The sequence below is a fragment of the Chaetodon auriga genome, chromosome 9 (genome assembly GCF_051107435.1).
Source record: "Chaetodon auriga isolate fChaAug3 chromosome 9, fChaAug3.hap1, whole genome shotgun sequence".
Classification (NCBI taxonomy): Eukaryota; Metazoa; Chordata; class Actinopteri; order Chaetodontiformes; family Chaetodontidae; genus Chaetodon; species Chaetodon auriga.
In genome coordinates, this window is record NC_135082.1 from 25,750,544 (window position 1) to 25,774,287 (window position 23,744).

A 23,744-nucleotide genomic window follows, 5' to 3' on the forward strand; every position below is an offset into this window, starting at 1 on the left:
TGACATGTAAATGCAACAGACTGCAGACACTATTTTCTTTATTGCATTTGATTATGATCCACTTTGGTGCAGGCTAAGTCTTTAAAAATGAAATGCCAGATGCTGCTTTCATTTTCCTTTTTAAATTGTTAGAAAACTATTCACCTTATTGTATCTGAATGCTGTCCACTTTAGAGCAGTTTAAGTTGAAAATGAAATGTCAAATGACTCCATTTTCAGTTTAATTGTGACTTCAATAATGCTTACATAAATGGAATAGTTGATCACATTTTTATATTGCATTTTAATTTTCAAATTTGAATTAACATGCAAATATTGTCCACTTCAGAACAGTTCAAGTCTTTGAAAATGAAACGTCAGGCAGCTTTTACATTTTCTTTTTAATGTGGTTATCGAACACCTACATGAGTGTGTGAAAAAGAAAATGCAAATTGGATCACTGCATTTTCATTTTTACCCAAATAACACACATGAAAATGAAAAATATAATGTTACTGTGGAATTACGTTTTCATCCCCTATGGGCTTCCATGCTTACGTAAAACATACGTAAAATGATGCAACTGCATCTTTATTCATGAGGGCTCAGGGATTAAAATCACTCACATGCTGAAACCTGCTGAAAATAAGACTTAACTCTACACCTGACTTTACTGAGGGTCTGCTCTTGCATGGTTTCATACCAGCAGGCTTATTCTCAGATAAGCTGAGGTGAATTCTATGAAAAATGTGTCATCCCACGTAAGGCACACAGATGCGTCGGTGCTTGTGGTTTGCAGGTGTTCTGGTGACACCTGCAGTGTCAGTAACCTGCTTCGGTCAGAGGCTGCATGATAGAAATGTGTCTAGTCTGTATGCAGCATGACTTCAAACAATTTTAATTTAAAATTGTCTGTGGATTTGGAACAAATTTAAAAAAAACAAAACATGCAATTAATATAAATCACTGCCAAAGCACTGATTTGGGGGGGAAAAAGGACAACCCCCACCTTTTTTTAAACACAAATCAACATGCACACACAGCTTTCATTACTAAGATGAGGCAGTTTTATGAAATTCTTGTAATAAAATGCAGATGCAGTCTTAAATTTTCCTTGATAAAAAGATTTGCGGATGGCTCCGTCTTCAGAATTAAACTCCTTAAATACAGTAAATCTGATTTCATTTCTGACATTCATATAAAAAAAGTCATGGCGTTAAAATATACCGTAAACCCTCCACAAATTCTGGTTGTACATTCTGATTAATGTGCCAGGACAGGCAGCGTTTTCCTGTGGCTGCGAGCACTGATGTCCAGTCATAACCTCTCTATCGCTACACATCCTGAGGGATCCTGGGACGTCCACCAGTACACTCGCACTCCTCTTTGTGATGCAGAACAGCGGGGGACGCCTTGCTCTGAGCTCGTCCTTTGTTCTGGCAGGTGGGGCAGCAGGCGGTGTGTCCGTCCTGTCTGCAGCCGGGACAGGACAGAACCAGCTGACAGCAGAACTGGGTGGAACAGAGCTTGTACTGGTCCCAGGGACAGCGGCAGTACCTGCAGTCTGGACAGAGACACAGAGTTGTTCACAATAACTCAATGTTGTTTATTAGTGTTTTCTGATACAGCTAGCACTCTCTTTCTGTGATTCAACATGCTGATAAGGATCTCTGTGCACGCACTCACCTGAGATGACGTCATTGTTGGAGGAGATGGCGTAACGTTCATCAAACACAAAAAGTTTCCCTCGATAGAAACCCTCTGGAAATCGCTCCAGGTACTTGTGGATTCCACCTTTCAGCTGGTAAACCTCTTTACAAACATTCTACAGGAAGGATGACACACAAGAACTTTCAGTGTTGGTTGCTCTGTGTTTGGTGCTGAATATCTGAACTACAATTCAAAAATGAAGTCACAGCTGGTGTGAGGCCACATGCAGACAATGACTCAATAGATCCCCGCTGTGAGTCCCTGCATGACGAGCCAGCTCCAGAAGCTGCTTCACTGTTAAAGAGTCCATTCTTTAGTTCACATCAAAGACAGGTGGGCTTACTTTTGAGCGGAGGTAGGCAGAGCCGCGCTCACAGCGGATCCCTCCCGTGCAGTACATTAAGACCTTTTTGTCTCTGAACAGTTCCAGATTCTGATCCACGTAGTCTGGAAAGTAGCTGAACTTGCGGATGTCTGGAGCCAAACACTGAGTGAACTGCCCCTGGAGGGAAAAAAATAATCATGGTTCACAATGATAAACATCTTTTTCTGGCTTCTGTCCTATTTGATTATGACGTTTGTGTGGAAATTGGTCAAAGTCAAAAAAAAACATTTTCTACTTAATACAAAGTTGTTCAAACCTCCACGTACTTACTGCAACAAGTTAAACATAGTAGTAATATTTGTTTTAGGCAGTTTGTGTAGATTTAGCACAAATGGAGTAAAATAAAGATTTAATAAAATAACAATATTTCAATATTACTATATCTTGTAGAACATCTGCAAGTCTGTGTTACTTACTATTTTACTCTCATAAAAATTGCGGCAGTCTAAGAGGATGGTGTCATTGCACAAATCCCCTTCAGCCAAAAGAGCCTCCACTTCTTTATGAAACTCCTCCGGCTCTAAATGAACCCCTGAGAGGGAAGAAGGAAAAAAACACACTTTTACTGCAACACTAAAAGCAAAACAGTAAGCAGCAACAGCATAAAAACACCTTTAGAATTCTTACCAGTGTCTGTATATGAAATAATACAGCAGACTGGAAATAACAGAGCTATAGGCAGCTATAGGTATCGATGGTAGTAGAGAGGATTTTACTGCAGTATTACAATAGTATTATTGATTTTACAATCACACCTGCCAGTCGGTAGGAAAGAACATCAGGATCCACTCCGATTGGGACGATTTCCTTATAGACCCCGACCCTCAGGTCTGTAAAACACTCTGCGCCACCATCACTTGTCTGAAGACACACACACACACACACACACACAGACAGACACACAGACACAATTTACATACAATCGGCACTACTAACAATAAACTCATGACAAGAAAGGATGGTGTGACAATTATTTCTCAGAAAACAGGTGTAAAACTCAGCAGCTGCGGCCACCAAGTGGAACAGAAACAGAGTTCATATTCATGCAGTGTGGAAACATTATGTGATGTGTTATTGAATACACAACAGGCACATCTGTATATTCAATCTCACCTTAAAATCTGCCTTATCCATCCTGAAGAGAGGGTGTGAACACATGGCGTCGATGTAAATGTCGGTGGCCGTGTTGGTGCCGCCAACTGTTCCATTGATGCCTTCAGTGGCCACCCTCACCTGGAGAAGATGATCATGATATATTTCAAGGGGTCAGAGAAATTGAATTGAACGTTGATCCTTCTTTTTCAGAATTTCAGAAACATATCAACAAATCTTCATCTGTTCTCAGTGTACACATTCTGCAGTGTTCCAGCTGGAGGCAGGATAAGAGAATTTATTCACCTTGCCAGTTAAGTGGAGTTTCTCACACAAAGCTTTCTGCCAAGCACAGATGACATGAGGATCTTTCACTTGGCAGTAGTGATAATAGAGGAGAACCTTCCCTGGACCCCTGAGAAGAGGAATTACATTGAAAGGCATAAATATTTTATAAATCCCATATGTTAATAAAACCATACACTGGATTTTCACTTTAAAACAGTTCAAAGACATGGACTGAACTGAACTCAGGAGAAAGAATCAGTACTTTTGAAGTTGGTCCTCAGAGATGTGACCTGTCTCAGGGATCCATGCAGAAACGTCCACTGGCTCAGCCTCGCGCTCATTCGGCTGCTGTGTTTCAGATTCTTCCTCCAGCTGGCTTAACAAATGCTCATATGCGGCCTGTGTGAGCTGCTGTATTTCAGCATCGTGAATCCTGGCCACATGTTTGTGAATGGCAGAGTGTTCTTTAAAGGTACGGCCGCAGCAGCACCAAGACGTGCTTCCTTCTTCCTGACGGCCATCCCTCTTGGACGCCACGAAAGCAGCAAACGACTGTGGAGAAGAAAAAGCATGAAGTGCTTTTAAAGTGGCAAAGTCAAATCCTTTTTTAAAATAAAAAAAAAAAATAGTTAAATGTGTTTAAGCATTACAAATCGTATGGATTATATCATAGTTCCCAACATTTGTTGCCTGAGCCCCATAATAGAAAGCCATGACCCCCTGTTTAGGATTATTACCTCCAACAAAGGAGGATATGTTTCTGCTCCAGTGAGAAGAAAGAACCCATTAAGTTTTGGAGTGGATCTGAATCACGGGGCAGACGTATGTATTATTTGACCCTTTCATTAATGCCGCATGTTTTTGTTCTTTCTCTTCTAAGCGCTTCACTCTGCTGTACATGTTGTGGGCATTTGGCTTTGGCAGAACAATCCCACACATCTTAAAATCCAGTGGGTGGTTTGTAAAGTTCAACAGTGACAAAACACTGCCGATCGTAGAAACACGATGACTCCATTCACAATTCACATATCTGGTACCAGTGATCCTCTGGGACAGCTGACACGTAGTTGCTCAAACTTCATGCAGAAAACAGACATTGTGAAGCGCTCGGGGACAGTGGTGTTCCCTTACCATGTAGTTAAAAAAGGTCAGATAACAAGATGTTAAGTGTTTGTTGTCACTCACCTTCCTCCTACAGAAGCTGTAGTACCTCCTTTGTGAGGCAGACAGTTGTTTCTCCTGTTTTAACGTTACTTCATTAGATGACGAGGTGTCAAGCTCCAAGTCCGTGAACTCTGAGCAAGGTGTATCTTCCGCTGCCATGTTTTTTTAAGTTTTTAAAAATACATTATCAACTTAGTTAGCCAAGAACACTTTCTAGCTAGCTAAGTTAGAAGATTCGTTAAAATTTAGAAGGAGCTACTTCCGCTGTTTGGTCCGAGTAATGCATCGTCGAAGCATTCAATACTGACCGAACCTTGGCGAACATTCAATAAAAACTCTTACACGTGACAATATGCGCATGTCACATATCCAACTACCATTAAACGTGCAGCAGAAAATCCAGCAGTAAACACCGGACGAAAAAAGACGGTGCACCTTCCGGTTGACTCCCGACTGCCCCGGATGTGCCTCACTTGAATCAGACCGCTATTATTTTTCTGCACTAGTAGCGGCCAGGCTGAAGGATCTGGGAGCTTGTTTAGCCGACTTATTATTTTGTTTCATAGCCATTTTCTTGCCGAAATACCTTAGCGCTGCTTTTATAGCGAGCGAAAGATGTCCAGGAGACGACACAGCGACGAGAATGACGGTAAGAGGACGATACGTGTGTAATTCAGACGTTAGGCTAACGACTGGTGGCTACCCACCGTTAGCGTGATTTTGGTAAGGTTAACGTTAATCTTGTGCTTGGTGCTTTCACGCATGCTGATTGATGGATTGCTTGACGAGGCCGAGCTTTAGTTCTTCTCGTTGCGATCTAAAAATGCAAAACACTTATTATCTCTTTATCTGTTCTCGCATTCGTGGCTGGAAAGCGAGAAGATTGAGCAAAGTGAGATATTAGCGGAAGATTAACCGGTACGCGGTTATCGTTAGCTGCTATGTTAGCTTCTGTTAACCTGGGTAGCTAGTAGGTAGATATGGGGGCGGTAACCCAGTGATTTGAATAATACAAATACCTCAGTGAGAGTAGTTTTTATAAAATGGACTAATGCCCATTTTATCCTTACAAGGTTGCGACCAACAGCTTAAGGGCTGATTAAAAGTTTACGTATTAAGTAGTAGTTAAAATCCATCCTTAAACAGAATGTACGTTGTGCTACTTTAAGTAGCAATGTTAATAACGTTAACGTTACCAGTGTTTTTTGTCGTTATAATGCATTGACTCTGAGATAATGATCGACTTAGTGCATGGTGTAGATACGTTCAGACATTACTTTCCAGCTTTGAATCAGAGAAAATGTCAGTGTCACATTGAAATCTAATGCAATAGAGGCAGAGGCAGCCCGAGTTTCAGTTCCTAGTATGGGACAAGCTCCAGAAATAAACGGAACATTAGCATCTTTTTTTTTTAAGAACACAAAGTTAATAGATAACCAGTCTTTGGTAAGCTGCTCATATGTTAATGTGGTGAAGCGTCCCTGTAAGGAGAGGCAGCTTCAAAATGACAAATTAAAACTGGGCTGTGCACTCTTATACGAATGTTGTGTGTTAATTCTGTTTTCGGGTGGATTTTCCCATCCTGGCTGCCCTGACTTATTCTCTCAGCTAATGCTTCTGGCTTCACTCACTCTGTGATCTTTTTGTGACTCGTTTACCCTTCCAGGAGGTCAGGCCCACAAAAGAAGGAGAACATCGGAGCCCATTGAAATTGAAGACCGCCTGGAGTCACTGATATGTCGTGTGGGGGAGAAGGTAAAGAGTCAGCTCTGGCAAAGGGCTGTAATTACATCAAGTGTGTGAGATTCTGTTCCATCTCACTCTGATTAAAATGGCTGCACTGCTTTACCTCTAAAGGCAATCAAGACAAAGAGTATGGCTTTACAGACTCAGCACGGAAGTGATTTTCATTCATTTATTCGCTAATTTCATGTGGCCCCTGGCAGTGCAGACTTATTTTAGTTGAATTAATTTGTTGGATATTGCGAATCCTAGATTGTTTCATGTTTCTTGGCAGAGTACATCGTCCCTGGAGAGCAACTTGGAGGGCCTCGCTGGCGTGTTGGAGGCTGACCTTCCAAACTACAAAAACAAAATCCTGCGTATTTTATGTGCTGTGTAAGTTCAGCTCTCAGCCTTTTCTGATTGAAATGATGTGTGTTCGCGCGGTCTTTTTTCACTGAGTCATCTTTTGTTGGACAGCGCCCGCCTCCTCCCCGAGAAGCTGACCGTGTATACGACTTTAGTTGGCCTCCTGAATGCCAGGAACTACAACTTTGGGGGCGAGTTTGTGGAGGCCATGATCAGACAACTCAAGGAGACATTGAAAAACAACTTGTACAATGAAGCTGTTTACTTGGTAAGATGACTTTTTATAAGTTTTGAGTCCCCGATGCTTCCACACTTTCTTCTTTTAACACTGTGTTCTTTTTGTAGGTGCGTTTTCTGTCTGACCTGGTCAACTGCCATGTCATCGCTGCTCCTTCCATGGTGGCCATGTTCGAAAACTTTGTCAGTGTTACTCAAGAGGAAGATGTACCACAGGTAGGTTGAATGCTGCGGTGGAGTGGTCCCGCCATTTTGTTAACTACACTGTGGTACTGAAGGAATCCATGAGCGTATTAACTGCAGTCTTGGCAGCAGTGAAGGATCGGGGTGAACTGTAGGTTAAAGAGAGTAAAACGCTGAAATGTTTTGAAGCTGTTTTTATCACACAGATATGTTTACACCTCCTAAATCCTCTAAGATGTTCCCTACAGAGTGACAGTTCCTTAAATTAAGAGTTCAGCGCCAAAATAACCGCTGACTTGAACACCACATGACATTAAATTGGGAAAATACTACTGTGATTTTCAGTCCTGCTTCACGTTGAGGCTGAAGTGACGAGGTCTTGTGTGCGTCCTCAGGTTCGGTCAGACTGGTTCGTGTATGTGGTGCTGTCCTGCCTGCCCTGGGTCGGTAAGGAGCTTTACGAGAAGAAGGATGTCGAGATGGACCGACTTCTCAGCCAGGTCGAAGGCTACCTCAAGTAAGACGTCTGCCGTGGTTTCCTGCTCATTGCTCTCGTTTGGTCTATTGTCTTTTTACTTTTTGCTAAATTTCTTGTCATTTTCTCAAAGCTTTAGTCGCTCCTTTTACCTGATTCCTTCATCAGCTGAAAGTCGTATTTTTCTCTCATTTTTAGGGGGCGAGTAAAGACACACGTTCCCATGCTGCAGGTGTGGACAGCAGAGAAGCCCCACCCACAGGAGGAGGTGAGAGGCAGATGGAGGAGCTGCACGTGTCCCTTTACTGTTTAGAACATAAAGAAAATTGTCCAAAGGTCACTTTGGTTTCAGTCATTATCTCTGAAGGCTGTGCAGACATTATGGATGTAAGGAGAGAAGAATCAGAGCGATCAGATGAATCTTCTCTGCTGGCAGAACCACTGGCACCATTTTAAAGAACAAGTCTTCAGTCAGATCCTCTCTGTGGGTCTCTGTTCTGACCCACCTGAACTGTCTGGTATTTTGCAAGATATTAAATTTGAAAGATTTTGCATGAATGCACAAACTCGCCCTGTGGTTGAAATTTTCTGCAGTGTCTGCTCTGACCTCGCTGACTTTAGCTTCACCTCGAGAGCTATTACAGCGGCGGCTGATATTTTTCTCCTTGTGATCAGAAACGATGTGATGGCTTGGCCTTTCCACACACTTGCATCGTCTGTCAGTTTCTCGGTATGTTGTTAAACACCCCCCCCCCCCCCCCCCCTCCCTGTCAGTACCTGGACTGCCTCTGGGCCCAGATTCAGAAGCTGAAGAAGGACCGCTGGCAGGAGCGCCACATCCTTCGTCCTTACATCGCCTTTGACAGCGTGCTGTGTGAGGCCCTGCAGCACAACCTGCCCCCCTTCACCCCGCCGGGCCACATGCCCGACGCCCAGTACCCCATGCCCCGGGTCGTCTTCCGCATGTTCGACTACACCGATGCCCCAGAGGTGCTTTAAGGCTTGTCTTTGAAAACACGTCACTATGTTACTGATTAGCACTCTGTTGTTGATGTTAAATAGTCAATATGATTTTGATAGGATCCCTAAAACCTTCGTCCTCTTTGTCTTTAGGGTCCTGTTATGCCCGGCAGCCACTCTGTGGAGAGATTTGTCATAGAAGAAAACCTTCACTGTATCATCAAGACTCACTGGAAAGAGAGAAAAACATGGTGGCTGACGAACTCGGTCATGTTTCAGTGATATCTGAGAGTTGAAAACAGACTGTAATGTTTTAACGTCTGTGATTTTTCGTTTGTATCTTTCAGTGCTGCCCAGTTACTCAGCTATCCAGGGAAAAATAAGATTCCACTCAACTATCACATCGTGGAGGTGTGCATGTTTTTAACGAGCCACATGGTGAGAGATGAATAATTCAATTCAAATCAAAGGCCTGTTTGAAGTGTTTATGTTTCTGTGTTTTCAGGTGATCTTTGGAGAACTCTTCCAGCTGCCCTGTCCACCTCACATCGACATCATGTACACCACGCTGCTCATCGAACTCTGCAAACTGCAGCCGGGATCTTTGCCACAAGTTGTATCCTTGATTGTTTGTGTCACTGCAGTTTTCCAACACAGCCTGAAAGGCGCGAGCTCTGAGAGGTCATGGTGTGCTGCTGTGTTTGTTCACCCTCAAAGAGACTGCGCCTTAACGTCTGCCTGTTAGTTGGCTCAAGCCACAGAGATGCTTTACATGAGGCTGGACACCATGAACACCACCTGCATAGACAGGTCACTGAACTGCACATTAACTCCACCGCACGAGTGAACAGCTTCCTGTCTGTGGTTGAACTCCGTCACACTGTGTCTCCATTTGCTTTTTATTTCCAGACTAATCAACTGGTTTTCTCACCATTTGAGCAACTTCCAGTTTCGATGGAGCTGGGATGACTGGTGAGCCTCTGCAGCTGCTCTTTATTCTTTTAAACTGGGTAAAAAAAAAAAAAAACCCGCTCAGCTGACCGTGATCGTGTGTCCTCTCTGAAGGTCTGACTGCTTGGCCACGGATCTAGAGAAGCCCAAGCCCAAGTTTGTCAAAGAGGTTCTGGAGAAGTGCATGAGGTATTCGTTTTAAACGTGGATTCTGCTTGTGCTTCGTCTTTCTCCTCAGAGACGTCAAATATCAGTCGAGTTTTTTCCTCGATGAAATGTTTCCTTTGATTCTTTCATTTTGCAAAGTGTCTCCTTGAACTGAAGTGGTCGCTTGTCCCCGCAGACTTTCGTACCACCAGCGGATAGTAGACATCGTCCCTCCGACCTTCTCGGCACTCATCCCAGCCGAACCCATCTTTGTCTACAAATACGACGACGAGAGCGCCTGTAAGCACGCACGTACATTGATCTGAGCCCCGATTGGTCACACAGATCTCGAGTTTAGACATGGACTCTTAGTAAATTGTGTCTTCTGTCTCACAGCTTCGTTACCGGGTTACCCACTGTCCATCACCGTGGGAAATGCCATCAAGAACCGAGCGTCCAACGAGGAGATCCTGTCCATCCTCAAAGAAGTGCCCAACCCCAACCAGGAAGACGACGATGGTCACTTTCTTTTTTCCTTTTGATTCCCTTCTTGGTGGCAGTGTTGTGGTTTTCTGTTCGTGGTTCTTTTTACAGTCCGACAAAGAAAAAAGTCTCATTTCCTTTCAGTGTGAAAGAAGGACGATCACAGAAGAATAAGTGATAATGTTTGTCATTTGTTTGGCTGAGAGTCCTTCAGCAATCGTCTTTAAAACATTTGGATATTAAAGTGTGACATTGTGGGTGGATTACACAACGTCTGTCACTTCACCCCAACAAGTCCACTTTTCTGCTTTAAGTGATGATGACATTTAGCAGCAATCAGCCAGCGAGTTTGAGATTTACCCAAACATCATTTCATCCTGCGTAAAATGGCCTTTTCACTCTCATGACTCTGTTCTCTTTCACTCCTCTTTCTTTCTTCCAGATGAGGGCGAGAGTTTCAACCCTCTGAAGGTCGACGTGTTCCTGCAGACGCTCCTCCATCTGGCTGCCAAATCCTTCAGCCACTCCTTCAGTGCCCTCGGCAAGTAAGTTCACACTTTTCGCTTTTTACCGTCTTCATGTCTTTCACCTGCTTTTAAGAGTGTGTCTCTCAATACAAACCAAAGATGTTGAAACCATCATTCATTCACCAAAAGGCTAGTGTCGATCGTACTCACATGCTGCTCATCCACTGCCCTTTTTTCCTGTGTGATGACTTAAACTGACCCTGCTCAAACACACACAGGCTTCACTTGGATGCTGCTTGGCTCACATGCTCATGAAAGTAAAGAGAATTAGAGAGGGAAGAAATTCAAAGAGAACACAACACTGACACAGTCGAGCGTTTCACTGTTGGCCTCACCCGATTCCTCCAGGTTCCACGAGATCCTGAAGAACCTGACAGTCAGCGACGAGGGCAAGCTGCACATCCTCAAGGTGGTCTATGAAGTGTGGAGGAATCACCCGCAGGTACCGCAGTCGTTCATGGTGTGCGTGTTTCTGTGTGAGAATGTGTGTCTGAGGTAATGGAGGTAACCTGTCCTCGCTGCGTCGCAGATGATCGCCGTGTTGGTGGACAAAATGATCCGGACGCAGATCGTGGACTGTGCCGCCGTCGCTAACTGGCTCTTCTCTCAGGATATGGCTCATGAGTTCACCAGGTGGGATGTGGGACATTTAACACGAGGAGGACAGAGCACACGTGAAGCTTTTATTGTGTCCATTTTTCCAGGATGTAAAAATCAGTGCTCTGTTTTCTGCGTTGTTCTTCACGCGCTGCCTCTGGAGCACCATGTTTTCTCCCTGCAAGAATAAAAAACCTCTTTTCCTCATCCAGGCTTTTCATCTGGGAGATTCTACACTCGACCATCCGAAAGATGGACAAACACGTCCAGAAGATCCAGCAGGAGTTGGAGGAGGCCAAGGACAAACTGGAGAAACAGCAGCATAAGAGGGTAACTCCATCCACCACACGGTGTCCATCAGGGCCGCGCCAGCTGATGAGAAATGACTGAGCTGGTTAACGTGTGTGTGTGTGTGTTCACCTTCAGAGGGACAGCGGTGACGATGAGGACATGGACAAGGCCAGCGAGGATGAGGAGGGCCAGTTGGAGGAGCAGATCGAGAGGCTACAGGAGAAGGTGGAGTCGGCTCAGAGCGAACAGAAGAACCTCTTCCTCGTCATCTTCCAGGTACTGAAGGGGGGCGAGGAGTCCTAAACCTTAGACCAGGACCAGAGGGTCCCAGCAGGGTTCTCAGGCTGCAGCGTTTTTCTCCTCGTGGAAGTCAAACTTCATTTAAGCCGTTATCTTGGAGACATTATTCCACGTCCGAGTCCCGTTTGGTGCAGCTTTAACATTATTATTTGCTGTCGTTGAAATGCTTTTTGCCTCCGCAGCGTTTCATCATGCTGTTGACGGAGCACCTGGTCCGCTGCGAGACGGGCAGCGTGGACATCAGCACGCCGTGGTACAAAAACTGCATCGAGCGGCTGCAGCAGATCTTCCTCATGGTAAAACAGTCTCTCTCACACACACACACACACACACACTCTCTGCAGCGGTGCACGTTTGACGTTAGCGTCCCCTCGATGACGTGGCGTCTCTCCTCGCTCCGCAGCACCACGTGACCATCCAGCAGTATATGGGAACCCTGGAGAACCTGCTGTTCACCGCAGAGCTCGACCACCACATCCTGGCCGTCTACCAGCAGTTCTGCGCCCTGCAGCTCTGAGACGCGTGCTGACGCGGGATTGGACGGCGTGGAATGTGTGCTTGTGTTCACACAGTACCTGTGCTAAACCTACACATTAGAAACTACCAGCTCTTGCATCAAGAATCTCATCACGGGCTTTATTTTTAAACTTCCCTGTTTTGTGTTTGGTGCCATTCGGAGTCGCCCACGTCTGACGGCGGCCTTCACAGTAGGAATTCAAACACGGTCGGTTTGACGAATCCTGTCGTTAATTTGCTGTAGTGTTTCCTTTTTTTGTTTTTGTTTTTTTTTTTGTCTTGGTTTTGAATTTTGTTCATTTTTACATCCTGCTCTTATTCTTCTGAATGGATCTTTTTAAAAACCGTATGAACTGTCTGAGTCCAGACGGAGCTGCAGAAATGATCGTAGGAGAGATTTCAGGTCAGCTCGCTTTCATTCTGAGTCGAGAGAGCGCTCTACTTTTTTATATTTGTTTTATGTGGAATTGGGAAAGAATTAAAACTCGACAGAGTCTTTATCCGCCTGCTCGTTGGTCGTGTTCTTCCTCCTCCGCTCTGCTTGGTCATGACCTGAAGGTGCAGATTCTCTGAAAATAGACGGAGGAATCCAGATGATCCAGAAAACAGCACAACAGGCGACATTGTTAAAGAAATTGGTTATGAAACTTCAGAGACGAGTCAGCACTTTTGTTTGCTCTTAAAATTAGAGCAACTTGGAGTTAAATGAAGTTTCAGATTTTAGTCCCCTCTTTATTCCCTTTAGAATGAACAGAACATTAAGCTTTAGCTTCAGATCGGCTCATTTAAGTGTCATAAAGTGTCGTTTTGCAGAATGTGTGTGATCCCCCTGAGAAACGTGTGATTGGTCTTCATCCAAACGGGCTCTGAGTCACAGAGGTTTGACCTTTTCACAGCAGCTGTTTTGATTCAGAACATCACACCTGGAAACACATGAGGTCTGCAGTCAGTTCAGGTGTTTAAGCGTTAAAAATGACGGTTCAATGTCGTGCTTTTCCTTCTGTCACTGAAAAACATCTGCCTCGCTGACGCTGAACGTCTTCAGTGTCTCACGAAGGTCTAAACAATGTTTGAAAGACAACACACACACAGAAGAATTAGATTCAGTGAGAAGGAACTGAATGCATTTTATCAACATTTTAAGGCATTAAAACAAACTATCGTTGTTGTGGTCTCGGCCTTGAAGTGAGAAGAACTTGAATTTGACGGATTCTCGTTCCAGATGATCAAATCTGAAAACACTGCATCGTCAGTTTACATCATTCAGGTTCATCAGTTTTCTAAATCCTTAACACTTCTTTGGAAACACAAAACAACAGTATTATTGGTCTTAAGTAGTGGAAAGAAATCACATTTATTTAGAATAAGTGTTAATGTTGACAGTGGACACATTCAGACTCGCTTTATTGCACAAAACCCACATTTGTCTCTGTGAGGCTTCAACATCTGCAGTCCTTTAGCTGGAAGTGTTTTTCCAACTTTAAGGCATTAACGTGTAGTCGAGTGCTGTCATGAGGAGCAATGGCACACACTTCAGTTAACACAGAGGACGATCAGTGAACATTACTGACAAACAGGAAACAGTTCTGATTCCAGGTGGTCGAGTCTGAACCTGCAGACAAGCTGCTGAACATGTCAGTTAATACGTTCATTCAGCATCTTTTATAGTGGCTTTAGTACAACAGGAGGAGGCACGTCTGCCAGCAGTGATGTGACAAAAGTGACTGACGTTTGTTTGACATGTAGATCAAAGAATCATTCAAAGAGGACATCTAAGAACCAAAGTGTCAAAGCGAGAGTCAGATCCAGTTTAAAGCAGCTGGAGATCATCACAGCTCGCTGAGAACACTGAATGTACCTCTGTCTAAATCCAGTCAGGGAGTAAATCCAGCTGAACTAGACCTGCTGAGAGGTAACCAGCCCATCTATGAGCTCTGTCAATGAAGTATTAGTTTAAAGGTCATCAGTGAAAACACATTCATTCGGTCCATCTGTTCCAGCTTGAAAACTTCAAACGTCTCTGTTTCTGTAGTTAGAGCTGTCTGTCTCTGCAGGACAGAGTATGTGGAATTACTGTTTTTCAGAAAATGCTGCAGGTTTTGTTGTCAGTCCCTGAGGGTCAGAGAGACTCTGCAGTTCTTCTCTGCACAGCAGCAGGAAGCAGACGAGAGCACGGAGCAGCTCGTACATCAGGCCACGACTTCGCTTTGGTGAGCGTTCAGAGAAATCCTGACGGCAACAGCCTGTTTTTGGTTTGTCTTCATTTAAGTTTTGCTAAAACTTTTCTCCAGACAACAAATACACTCGATCAGTGTCGGAATGTTAAGCGAGCTGCTTCATCAGCTGACTGCCATTTCTGACCCGACTGGTTTCGAGCCTCTGGGCTACAAAACAATACACAAATCTCCCTACAAACTACTTTTTTGTGTAAAAGTATACAATCTTTAAGTGCATTATTACAAGAACAGATTTCTCATTTTTGGAATGATGCTAGTAGAAACAGAATTAATATAAAGTCTGTTCCTGTAACCTGACGTACCAAAAAAAAAAAAAAAAGGCCCCAATACCAAAGGAAAGAAATCAATTTCACCCATGAAAACAACCTGCAGGCGTGATCACACCCATGAGTCCCTCCGTCGTCACGAGCCCGCAGCAGGTTCACGTGTCCACGGTGGCGGCGTCCTTATCGGCCGTCGAGCCGCCGCTCTGTTGGTAAGTCGCTTCTTCCTCGGCCTCCAGTCGTCTGTATCTCGTGTGGAAGAAGATGACGAAGCAGCACGAGAAGAGGCTGCACAGTCCCGCCATCACCAGCATGGGCACTGAGGGCGAGAAACGAGCACGTTAAAGTGCAGCAGGTCCCCGAGAGTCTGCATCCTCAACGGCTTCAATGATTTTTAAACGTTTCCATAACAAACAGGCCAAATTCACATATGATCGAGGCACTGCGAGCTAACAGTACACAGCTGGAAACTTCCTGCATTTGAATGAACTCATGTGCACCGTAAAATCTGTTGTACTTGAATACCCAGAAACCTTTGAGCTGAGGTCAGTGAACTCGCTCAGTGAGGTTGCCTTTGTTCAGCGCTCGCGGCAGCGTGACATCATGTGACCTACCCCTCCAGCTCAGGACTGCGTCCCCACAGGTGGACAGGGGAGACTCGGTGAGCCGGTGGGTCAAAGCCTGAAGGAGGATCATGTAGAGAACAGACTGAACCTGCCTGGAAGAGATCACAAGGAAACGATGAAGTCCAGGAAGCGACCTGTGTCTGTTCTGAATTACTCTGAGGGCTGTGGAGCTCAGCCTATAATAATGTGTATTCTGTGTGTACTGGATGCTCAGACAGTAGTACCCCGATATGAAGATGAGTCCGGCCGATGTGGCTTCTCCGACGGGGTACGTGCACTCCACAGACAGCTCCATGGCCACCGGGTAAATGGAGAAACCGAAGAAGCCAAACAGAGAGCAGACGGCGGCCACGGCAGCTTCCTGCTGCTGCATCTGAGACACCTGAGAGGAGGAGAGCCAATCGTAGAACAGCTCTGAATATCAACAGGGCAGCAAAAATGGCTCATTCATCACCCGAAAAAGGTTCAATAAGAGGTGCTCGGTGTACCTTTCCCACCCAGTAACATCCATATGAATGTAGAAAAACACGTAACAGGTGACAAATGTTAAGTTATTAGCGCTGGTGATGCTCCTGGTTTTGGTTGTTTGCTGCTCAGTGGATACAAAAATAATTCCGTTTTTAGAAAACATGTTTCACTTTCACCACCACGATGTAAACACTTAGCATTTTCTTGTTTTGCTGTCTTTTGTACTCGTTTCTTCCTCTTTTCTTTCCTCACCGCTCATCAGAACACTGAATGGATGCACTTTTGTTCTCTGAGCACTGAGAGCTCCACACGGAGACAATGACAGTAACTTCCACCTCCGACGCTGAACCTTGACTGCGTGGAGGGACGTGAACATCCACGTAGGTTCTGATGAGGCGTCTTCACTCATGAAGTGCTTCCTCTGCTCTGACCATAACAGAGTGAAAAACTCTTCTTCCCACCGTGGGTGTCCTCTCCGTAACCTCTCACACTGACTTTATTTATGCTGTTGTCTATTGAACGGCTGCATTACAGTAAAACAAAGTAAGTGTCAAAGCAGGTTGATGAACAGCAGCCATCTTTAAAGTGCTGCTCATCAAACACTGCTGCTGTTCTTATTCCCGTTCTTTGTTCACCTCGTCAGCTCCTGTCTCAAACTGCAGACGTGCACTTAAATAAATGTTCTCTAAATTTCTGCCAGAGAAAAGAAGTCGATAAAGTCGGCCTCCGAGCATCTGGGAGCTGCCATCTCCCTGAAAGATTTCACTGCAGAGCAGAAGACGATTTTCTAAATGTTTATTTCTGTCATCAAAGATTTGAAAGGCATGCTCTGCAGCTCATGTGACACTTACTTTAAATGAATGCCTCATCAACACAGACACAAGGATTTTTTCTTTCCTCCTTCATTCATCAGAAAAATCTCATCCACACGAGCACATTTCAAAAAAAGACTCTGTTTCTCAGTCTGCAGGCAGAGTTTCTGAAAATCTTCAGTTCACCAAACGCTCCGTTTTCAGGGACCTAAAACTGTGTTTGTGCGTGAACGACCGAAAGGTACAGTACATGAAATCAGTCAAGTAAAACAAAGTAGAAGCAGGAGCGATGTCCTCACCACTGAGAAGGCGATGCACGTGAGGGCAGTCAAGCTGATGTTGATCTTTGTGGCTTCTGTGAACTTCTTGGTCTTGTCGACGTAGACACCCAGAGCGCCGGCGCCCACGATGCCAAACACGATGAAGAGGGCGCCGCAGATGCCAGCAAAGTCCTGCAGGGACGAGGTTTTATACGTTCATTCGGTATCTGCATCCAGGCTGTGAAACAGCTCGTTTTCCTTTCCTGCAGCGCACTTACATTGGTGTATCCTTGCACACACAGGATCTGCTCCAGCAGAGCGGAGAAGCAGGTGAAGACGGCCATGCCCGAGCCGAAGCACAGCAGCAGGACCAGGTAGGCTTTGTTCTTCAGTAACTGCAGAGGACACAGCAGCAGGATTTAAAGTACGGTCACTGCAGCTACAGCAATCAGCGGGGGGGCGAGAGCATCAGGAAACAGACAATGAGCGATTAATGGGAAAATAAATACAAGCTTCACTCCGAAAAAGTTGGCACGCTGTGTAAAACACACATAAACACACAAATAAGAACAGGATGCAACAACAGGATCCTTCACCCAATCACATGCTCACTAAGTGGTGACCCTCACTTCTGAACGACTGAGCTGAACTTTCCCTAAGTGAGGACTGTGTTTAAGTCAGAGTTTAAAGTTTAAAGTTGAAGTTTAAACTCTGCCTGATGCAGCTTAAAGTTTGAGTCTGAGTGTTTTAATCCACTTTGGCTCCACGTTTATACGATCTGTCATCAGGCTGCATGTCCGTGTTGTCCTCACCAGTCTCAGCCCCTGTACGAACGGCTCTGAGCCAGAGGACCCGGCGCTGGCTGATGGCGGCGTGGGGGGCTCGCTGCTCCGTATCCCCACTGTTGCTAGGAAACAGATGATGCATGCCGGGACCGCATAGGCAATCAGCTGGAGGAGGGAAAGAAACACACGTAATGTGATGAAAAATGGATGTTAGCACCTTAAATCAAAAACGATTCATCATCATTAGCAGGTGAGGTGGGCGGAGCCACGGACGCTCACAGTTCAGCTCTTTAGTTTTCAGAGCAGCAACAATGAATTGTTTTTCCAGGAGAACTTAGTCCTCACACACGTTTTCATCTTGTGGAGTTGATCAGGGCCTGTAGCTGAAAACAGCAGCGCGCTCCTGTCAGGGCTCAGACCACGACAGACTTTCTCTTAGTCAACCTACCAGACCTGGGATTTGTTTAGGCGTTTCAACCACCATGGGGGAGATGATGTTAGCCAGGAGGATGCCCAGGGGATTGGCTGGGGAGAGAAAAGGGAAGTGTTACTGAGTGTTATTCTGGTTTCAGACTCAGCGCAGCCTCACTCCACTTTCTGTTCCCTGCTTCAGTCACACCGCTTCTAATTTTTAAAGTTCTGCTGACGACCTGGAACATTTGAAAACTGTATCTTCAAAAAATGATATTACTCTGATCTTTACGTGTAAACATTAAAAGTAAAACAGTTTGTTTTCCACTGGTTATTGATCTCTGGACACATCTTCACTTTGCTGTGTGCACATTAAAAGTTTGCTGACGTGTGAAAATCTAATCTAAGCAGCACGTGTTGAAACTGACTCAGTTCCTGTTACACAAAGCACAGACATGACATGAGGCATCACCACTGACTCAAAATATCATCCAACATGTCCTAATAAATCCTAATCCTGATAAAGAGGAAAATAAAAGCATGCAACAAGACCTTTTTTCAATTACTAGTCCATAGTTAATTAGTAAATTACTGTTTCAGTCAATCTAAACACTGAGATGCAAAGTGAAAAGACCAAAATTCATAAGCTGCTGTCATAATTCAACTAAAATATAAATAAAGCTTATTGTTATTATTATGATTATTATTATTATTATTATTATTATTATACTCTCCTTTGATTTCTGATGACATGCCACAAAAAGTAAAAGGAGTTTTTATTCCACCATCTTCAACTGTCACAATTAGATATTGAAGCTGTCGAAAAAATACACAAATATCAACATTCAGACTAAAATAATGAAAAAACGCGGCCAGCACTCAGTAATAAACAGTAAACCACTCACACATAGAGGCGATCATGTTAGCTGTGGCGCGCTGGTGGTCAGGGAACCAGAGGGCCGCCAGCTTTGTGGGGGTGAAAATGATGAGGGGCTGAGCCAAGGCGCCGAGGGTCTGCCCCAGCATCACTACAGGGAACATGATTGTATAATCCGGGGACGGCGGTGAGCCGCAGAAGCGCGTCACTGCTCCGAACATGTTCAACCAGGATCCCAGAACCAGCTGCAGAGTCAGGATGGAAGGCAGGAGGTTAAAACCCTGAAATCTACAGAAAGTCATTGCCAAGTACTGCTTCTCTGTAACTGTTGTGTTTCTGACAAATAAAGAACTTTATGTTCCCAACTCTGTTCACATCATGTCCGTCATAAACCCCCACGGTCAGTTTTCCAGTGTTGACATACAGTCCTTCAGTTTTCTCTCTGTCCATCCACACTAGGCTCGTTACACTGCATCAAACAGAACAAATGACACTGAGCCCCGGGGACGCTTCGTACCGTGATCCGTAGCCCGAGGGTGTCCAGCATCCACGTGGTCCCAAAGCTGAGCGGTATGGCCACCACCATGTAGACCAGTGACAACCAGTTGATTTCCTCCAGGCTGACCTTGAAATACTGGGCAGACTGGTCTGCGACTGGTGCAAAGGTCAGCCATAGCTGTGAAGATACATGAGGAGATTTATTGAAAAATCACGTCTGTGTGTCACGACAGTGTGTGACACCTGCACTCACAATGAGATTGCTGATACTGGATTCATGAAAATAAAACTGCTCTTCCGTCCAGAGGAAAAAGTTAGCAATTAAACAGTTTTAAAGATTGAGATATCCGAGACACCAATTTTCTTAGACGATTAGATATTGATTATTATTTGGGAAGGCAGCTTCTACATTCCTTCAGCATCATCAGCATCCTGCAAAAAGTTTCATTTTAACCCGAATGTGCACTGATCAATGAAGTTTTCACTTTTTGGGGTTTCAGGAGATGCAGCTTTACCCAGCATGCAATGGTTGATGTGAATGTGGTGTATCAGCAAGATCAAATGGGAAAAGCACCTCTACGGCAGCAGTGCAGGGGGATAAAACGGCACATTATTAGTTACAGTGCATCTCTTGTATGTAAAATAAAGAACAAGCTTCTAAAATTGTAAATAAGTTGATATTTTACAGCCTAACCTGTCAAATAAAACTGAGATTCATTACACTTCACTGAAAAACTACGTGCTCTCTCTCACCATAGAGCCAACAAAAACTCCCGACATTCTCCAAATCACAGCCATAATCTGATTTTTCCAAATAATCTGATTTGTTTTGTGCAAAGGCAGCGATGCAGCATCCAGATTACAACACTACAGCCACAAATCTGTGCTGAGTTGGTGTTCAGTACACTGGTCACTTGTTTGACTGTCCGATGATGCTTCAGACATCTGATCTGCTCTTGACAAAGCGTGGATGCATCTTGGCTTTCAACTTCACAACACCGTTTCACTACATCATCGCCATGACTCTAGTTTCCACCAGCAGAGTTTCATATTGCACTGAAACTGCAATGCTTCACACAGATGAAGGCACATCTAAACAACTCAAACCATTTGTGAATCCCACCCTGAACCCTCAGTATGCTGCTAATGTCACACGGATTGATGTCTAACTGGCACATCAGCTGTTATTTGCCACATCATGAATGACTCTTCGCCAGCTGAGCATCCTTTGTGAGCGGGAACACCAGCCCCACGGAAACAATAGCTCCCATTGAGAGGGCGAGTCCCGTGGGAGCTCGAAAGAGGTGGGGGGGGGGGGGGCTCAGTTTGCAAGACAGAGGGGCACACTTGCCTCCAGGCACACTCTGCTTCACAATGACAACATCCCCGGGGAATTATATCAAGTTCCTCCAAACATAAAGGCCAAGCACATGTCATCCACCTGCACCGGTCACGACCACATCTGCTGTTCAGCACGAGAAAAAAAGTCAAAGAATTTCAGCAATCCAAGTAAAGGACAACAAGCCGTCAACTCAAGGACGTAATTACAGTTTAGAAGTGAAGAATGTGGCACACAGGTCAGTGCATAGAGGTAAGAAGGTGTGTTAAATATTAATAAGACGGTGTGCTCTATTAAAACAGTGAATAACAGTCTTGAAAAACACATTTCAACCTACACAGTTTATCTAAAGTGATGCAAGGGTCCGCCTCAGCAGAACAACCACCTGTGTGCAGTTTTCTTTGCATCTATTTATTTTACTCGTACACATTCGTTCAAAGGCTATCAGCAGAAATGATTCGCACAGTAAACCAGTACAGAAGTGCAGTGGGTGAACAAAGGACAAAAGAAAAAGCAGAAGAGGAAATGGAAACATCACGGATGACAAAGATGAAGATCAAAAGCTACTGAATCGAAGTCCAGTCGAAATCGTGAGATATTAAATCTACATCTAATCGTATTTCAATAGTTTTGTCTTTGGAGATGGCCTCTGTGTCACATTAGGTGATAGTGGATCTTGGATATATGGGCCTATCAGAGAACCAGTATGTGGACAGAAGAAATTAAAGCCATCAGGAGACAAACACCCCGAAAAAGGTCATCAAATGTGCTGCTGCAACGTCAGCAACAGCGAGTATTGGTATTCTCTTTTGAGCCACATTTTTGAACCTATATCTGGATCTGAAAGTATGCCAAGATAGCAGCTGTTTTATTACAGGCCATATCGTGTAATTTCCAGATGGATAAAATGAGTGAGTTAAATTATAGAGGAGCACAGAGAATATTTCATCTTACAGATTCAGACTGATGACACAAAATATAAATCAACAGATAAATCACGTTTCGTAATGAGTACATAACAGCAGTTTATAAAATGATTAAAAGGGGCTCAGCCTTCACAAGCTGCAACATAACTGATGCTGAGACATTAATGCATATATATAAACCTATGATAATAACATATACTTCTACACTTAGTAACTGCAGTACAGCTCAGTAAGTAAGGTTTTGAATGCAGAAATTTTAAGTTACTTTTAACAGAGTATTTTTACACTTTTATGGCAGCAATGAGCTTCCATACTCTTAACGTTCATTATCTTCTGTTTTGGGGCGCTTTCTACCATAAAAACAGATATTTAAATGGGAGACTGGTTCTCATTTATTTCACGGAAGCCGTCGATGTTTGTCTTTGTTGATGGCTCGAAGTTCGCCAGCAGAAATCTGGGGCACAGATCTTAACTTTGTCATTAGCTAACTTCACTGTCAGATAATCAGTCGGCCGTTAACTCACCGTCGCGTTGGAGCAGTTTAACAGACACAGCACCAGCAGAATAAACCACCTCCTCTTGTAAACTTTAAAAACCAGCAGTTTCTTCAGTTCGGTGTTTGGTGTCTTCGGAACATTAGGGAAAACAGCCTGGACCTCAGAGGAGGCATTCCCATCATCCTCCATTAGTTTTAACGATGTCGACGACTTTGCCGGTTAAGCTAGTTATGCTAGTAACGTTAGCTGACAGTGTACAAACATTGCAAAGTTTATGTTCGCGGTCACTGGGTCGGTAAAATCACAGCTAAAAACGCTTGTAAACCCTTTGAAATACAAGCTATAAATCCAGGATGTTGTCTTATGGTGGACTGTTAAGTTGTTTATCACCCAAATGGACACGGGGAAATCAGTCCGACAGCTAAAGCAGCAAACACGCCTTCATGTTTCGGGTCAGTTGCCGGGTGTGTCGTTGTACTGTACCAAAGATCCTCTACAAGCACGATGAGCCACTCTGTCGCTAAAACAACGGTCCTGGAAACTGTGTCCAAAACTTGAATATGACAATACGGGATACAAAATATCAAGGATGATACAATAAATGTGGTCCTCTTGTCTCACCAGCTTGTCCATCAGGGCCTCCCACTGAACAGTTTCTGGCTTCACCAAAAGGTAATGTGTTTTTTTAATTGATAATCAATGAGCAGGACTCCAATATGCTTATCTGGGAGGTAACTCCTTATTTGTTTCTCCCCAGTGGTTTTGATTATCTGAGAACAGTGGTTACTAATGACTAAACAAACTGGTGCCACGGCTTGGTAAAATATTTGTTTACCTGTCGTCCCATTTGAAAGTCTAATAAACATTAGTGCAAACTGATGTTATATCGGACATTTGAATGATATACAGGACGACGATTATCTCGTCTTTCAGTGCTTCCACTTCATCAGGGCTATAACACACCCCCGTGCTTGTTTGCCAGCTTTTATTTGAAAACTTCCTCTCATTATTAAATAATGTGATCAGAGCGCTGTCCTCCCACCGGTGATGTTTATTTCTTGGAGCTGGCTGTTGGAGCAGAGTGAGAGATCTCACTTCTTCACCTCCTCTGCCTGCACGCAGCAGAACATCCCTCCTCCTCTTCCTGAATTCTTCCTCAATAGTATTTTTTTCCTCACAGCTTTGCTTCCCAAGAAGTCTCATTTAATGGAAAGTGAAACAGTCTCAAGCAAGCCATAACTGCACTTCTGTTTACTTATCAAAATGTACAAACAGTTTATAAGATTAAGTGTTTTATGCATCTGTTCTCAAATGATTTAGAGTTCTTTGTTTTTAGGCCTGGGTGTTTACAGATTTGGTCTTATAGGCA

At 44.2% G+C, this 23,744-nt stretch overlaps 3 protein-coding genes across 3 annotated transcripts; 1 reads left to right on the forward strand and 2 right to left on the reverse strand.

Annotated features, from left to right (window-relative positions):
- Positions 1-258: 258 nt before the first annotated feature.
- tstd2 (thiosulfate sulfurtransferase like domain containing 2) lies at positions 259-5,036 on the reverse strand. The gene is made up of 9 exons (XM_076739046.1): positions 4,640-5,036; positions 3,717-4,006; positions 3,473-3,581; positions 3,188-3,307; positions 2,830-2,935; positions 2,491-2,606; positions 2,033-2,191; positions 1,666-1,804; positions 259-1,543 (listed from the first exon to the last, which is right to left on the reverse strand). The coding sequence occupies exons 1-9, from the start codon at positions 4,775-4,777 to the stop codon at positions 1,314-1,316; spliced, it is 1,407 nt and encodes a 468-aa protein (XP_076595161.1). The 5' UTR covers positions 4,778-5,036; the 3' UTR covers positions 259-1,313.
- Positions 5,037-5,069: 33 nt separating this feature from the next.
- ncbp1 (nuclear cap binding protein subunit 1) lies at positions 5,070-12,876 on the forward strand. Its single transcript, XM_076738623.1, has 23 exons — positions 5,070-5,267; positions 6,285-6,373; positions 6,636-6,736; positions 6,821-6,977; positions 7,055-7,162; positions 7,525-7,646; positions 7,803-7,872; positions 8,379-8,594; positions 8,718-8,815; positions 8,912-8,975; positions 9,070-9,180; positions 9,310-9,374; positions 9,474-9,536; positions 9,630-9,704; positions 9,859-9,962; positions 10,059-10,181; positions 10,588-10,690; positions 11,021-11,114; positions 11,202-11,305; positions 11,482-11,599; positions 11,696-11,836; positions 12,043-12,156; positions 12,264-12,876. The coding sequence occupies exons 1-23, from the start codon at positions 5,234-5,236 to the stop codon at positions 12,375-12,377; spliced, it is 2,388 nt and encodes a 795-aa protein (XP_076594738.1). The 5' UTR covers positions 5,070-5,233; the 3' UTR covers positions 12,378-12,876.
- Positions 12,877-13,476: 600 nt separating this feature from the next.
- On the reverse strand, positions 13,477-22,845 carry slc49a3 (solute carrier family 49 member 3). The gene is made up of 10 exons (XM_076738624.1): positions 22,403-22,845; positions 19,633-19,791; positions 19,144-19,360; positions 18,276-18,352; positions 17,855-17,992; positions 17,321-17,437; positions 17,082-17,234; positions 15,727-15,884; positions 15,491-15,594; positions 13,477-15,195 (listed from the first exon to the last, which is right to left on the reverse strand). Exons 1-10 carry the CDS (start codon positions 22,562-22,564, stop codon positions 15,035-15,037), a joined length of 1,446 nt encoding a protein of 481 aa, XP_076594739.1. The 5' UTR covers positions 22,565-22,845; the 3' UTR covers positions 13,477-15,034.
- Positions 22,846-23,744: the final 899 nt, after the last annotated feature.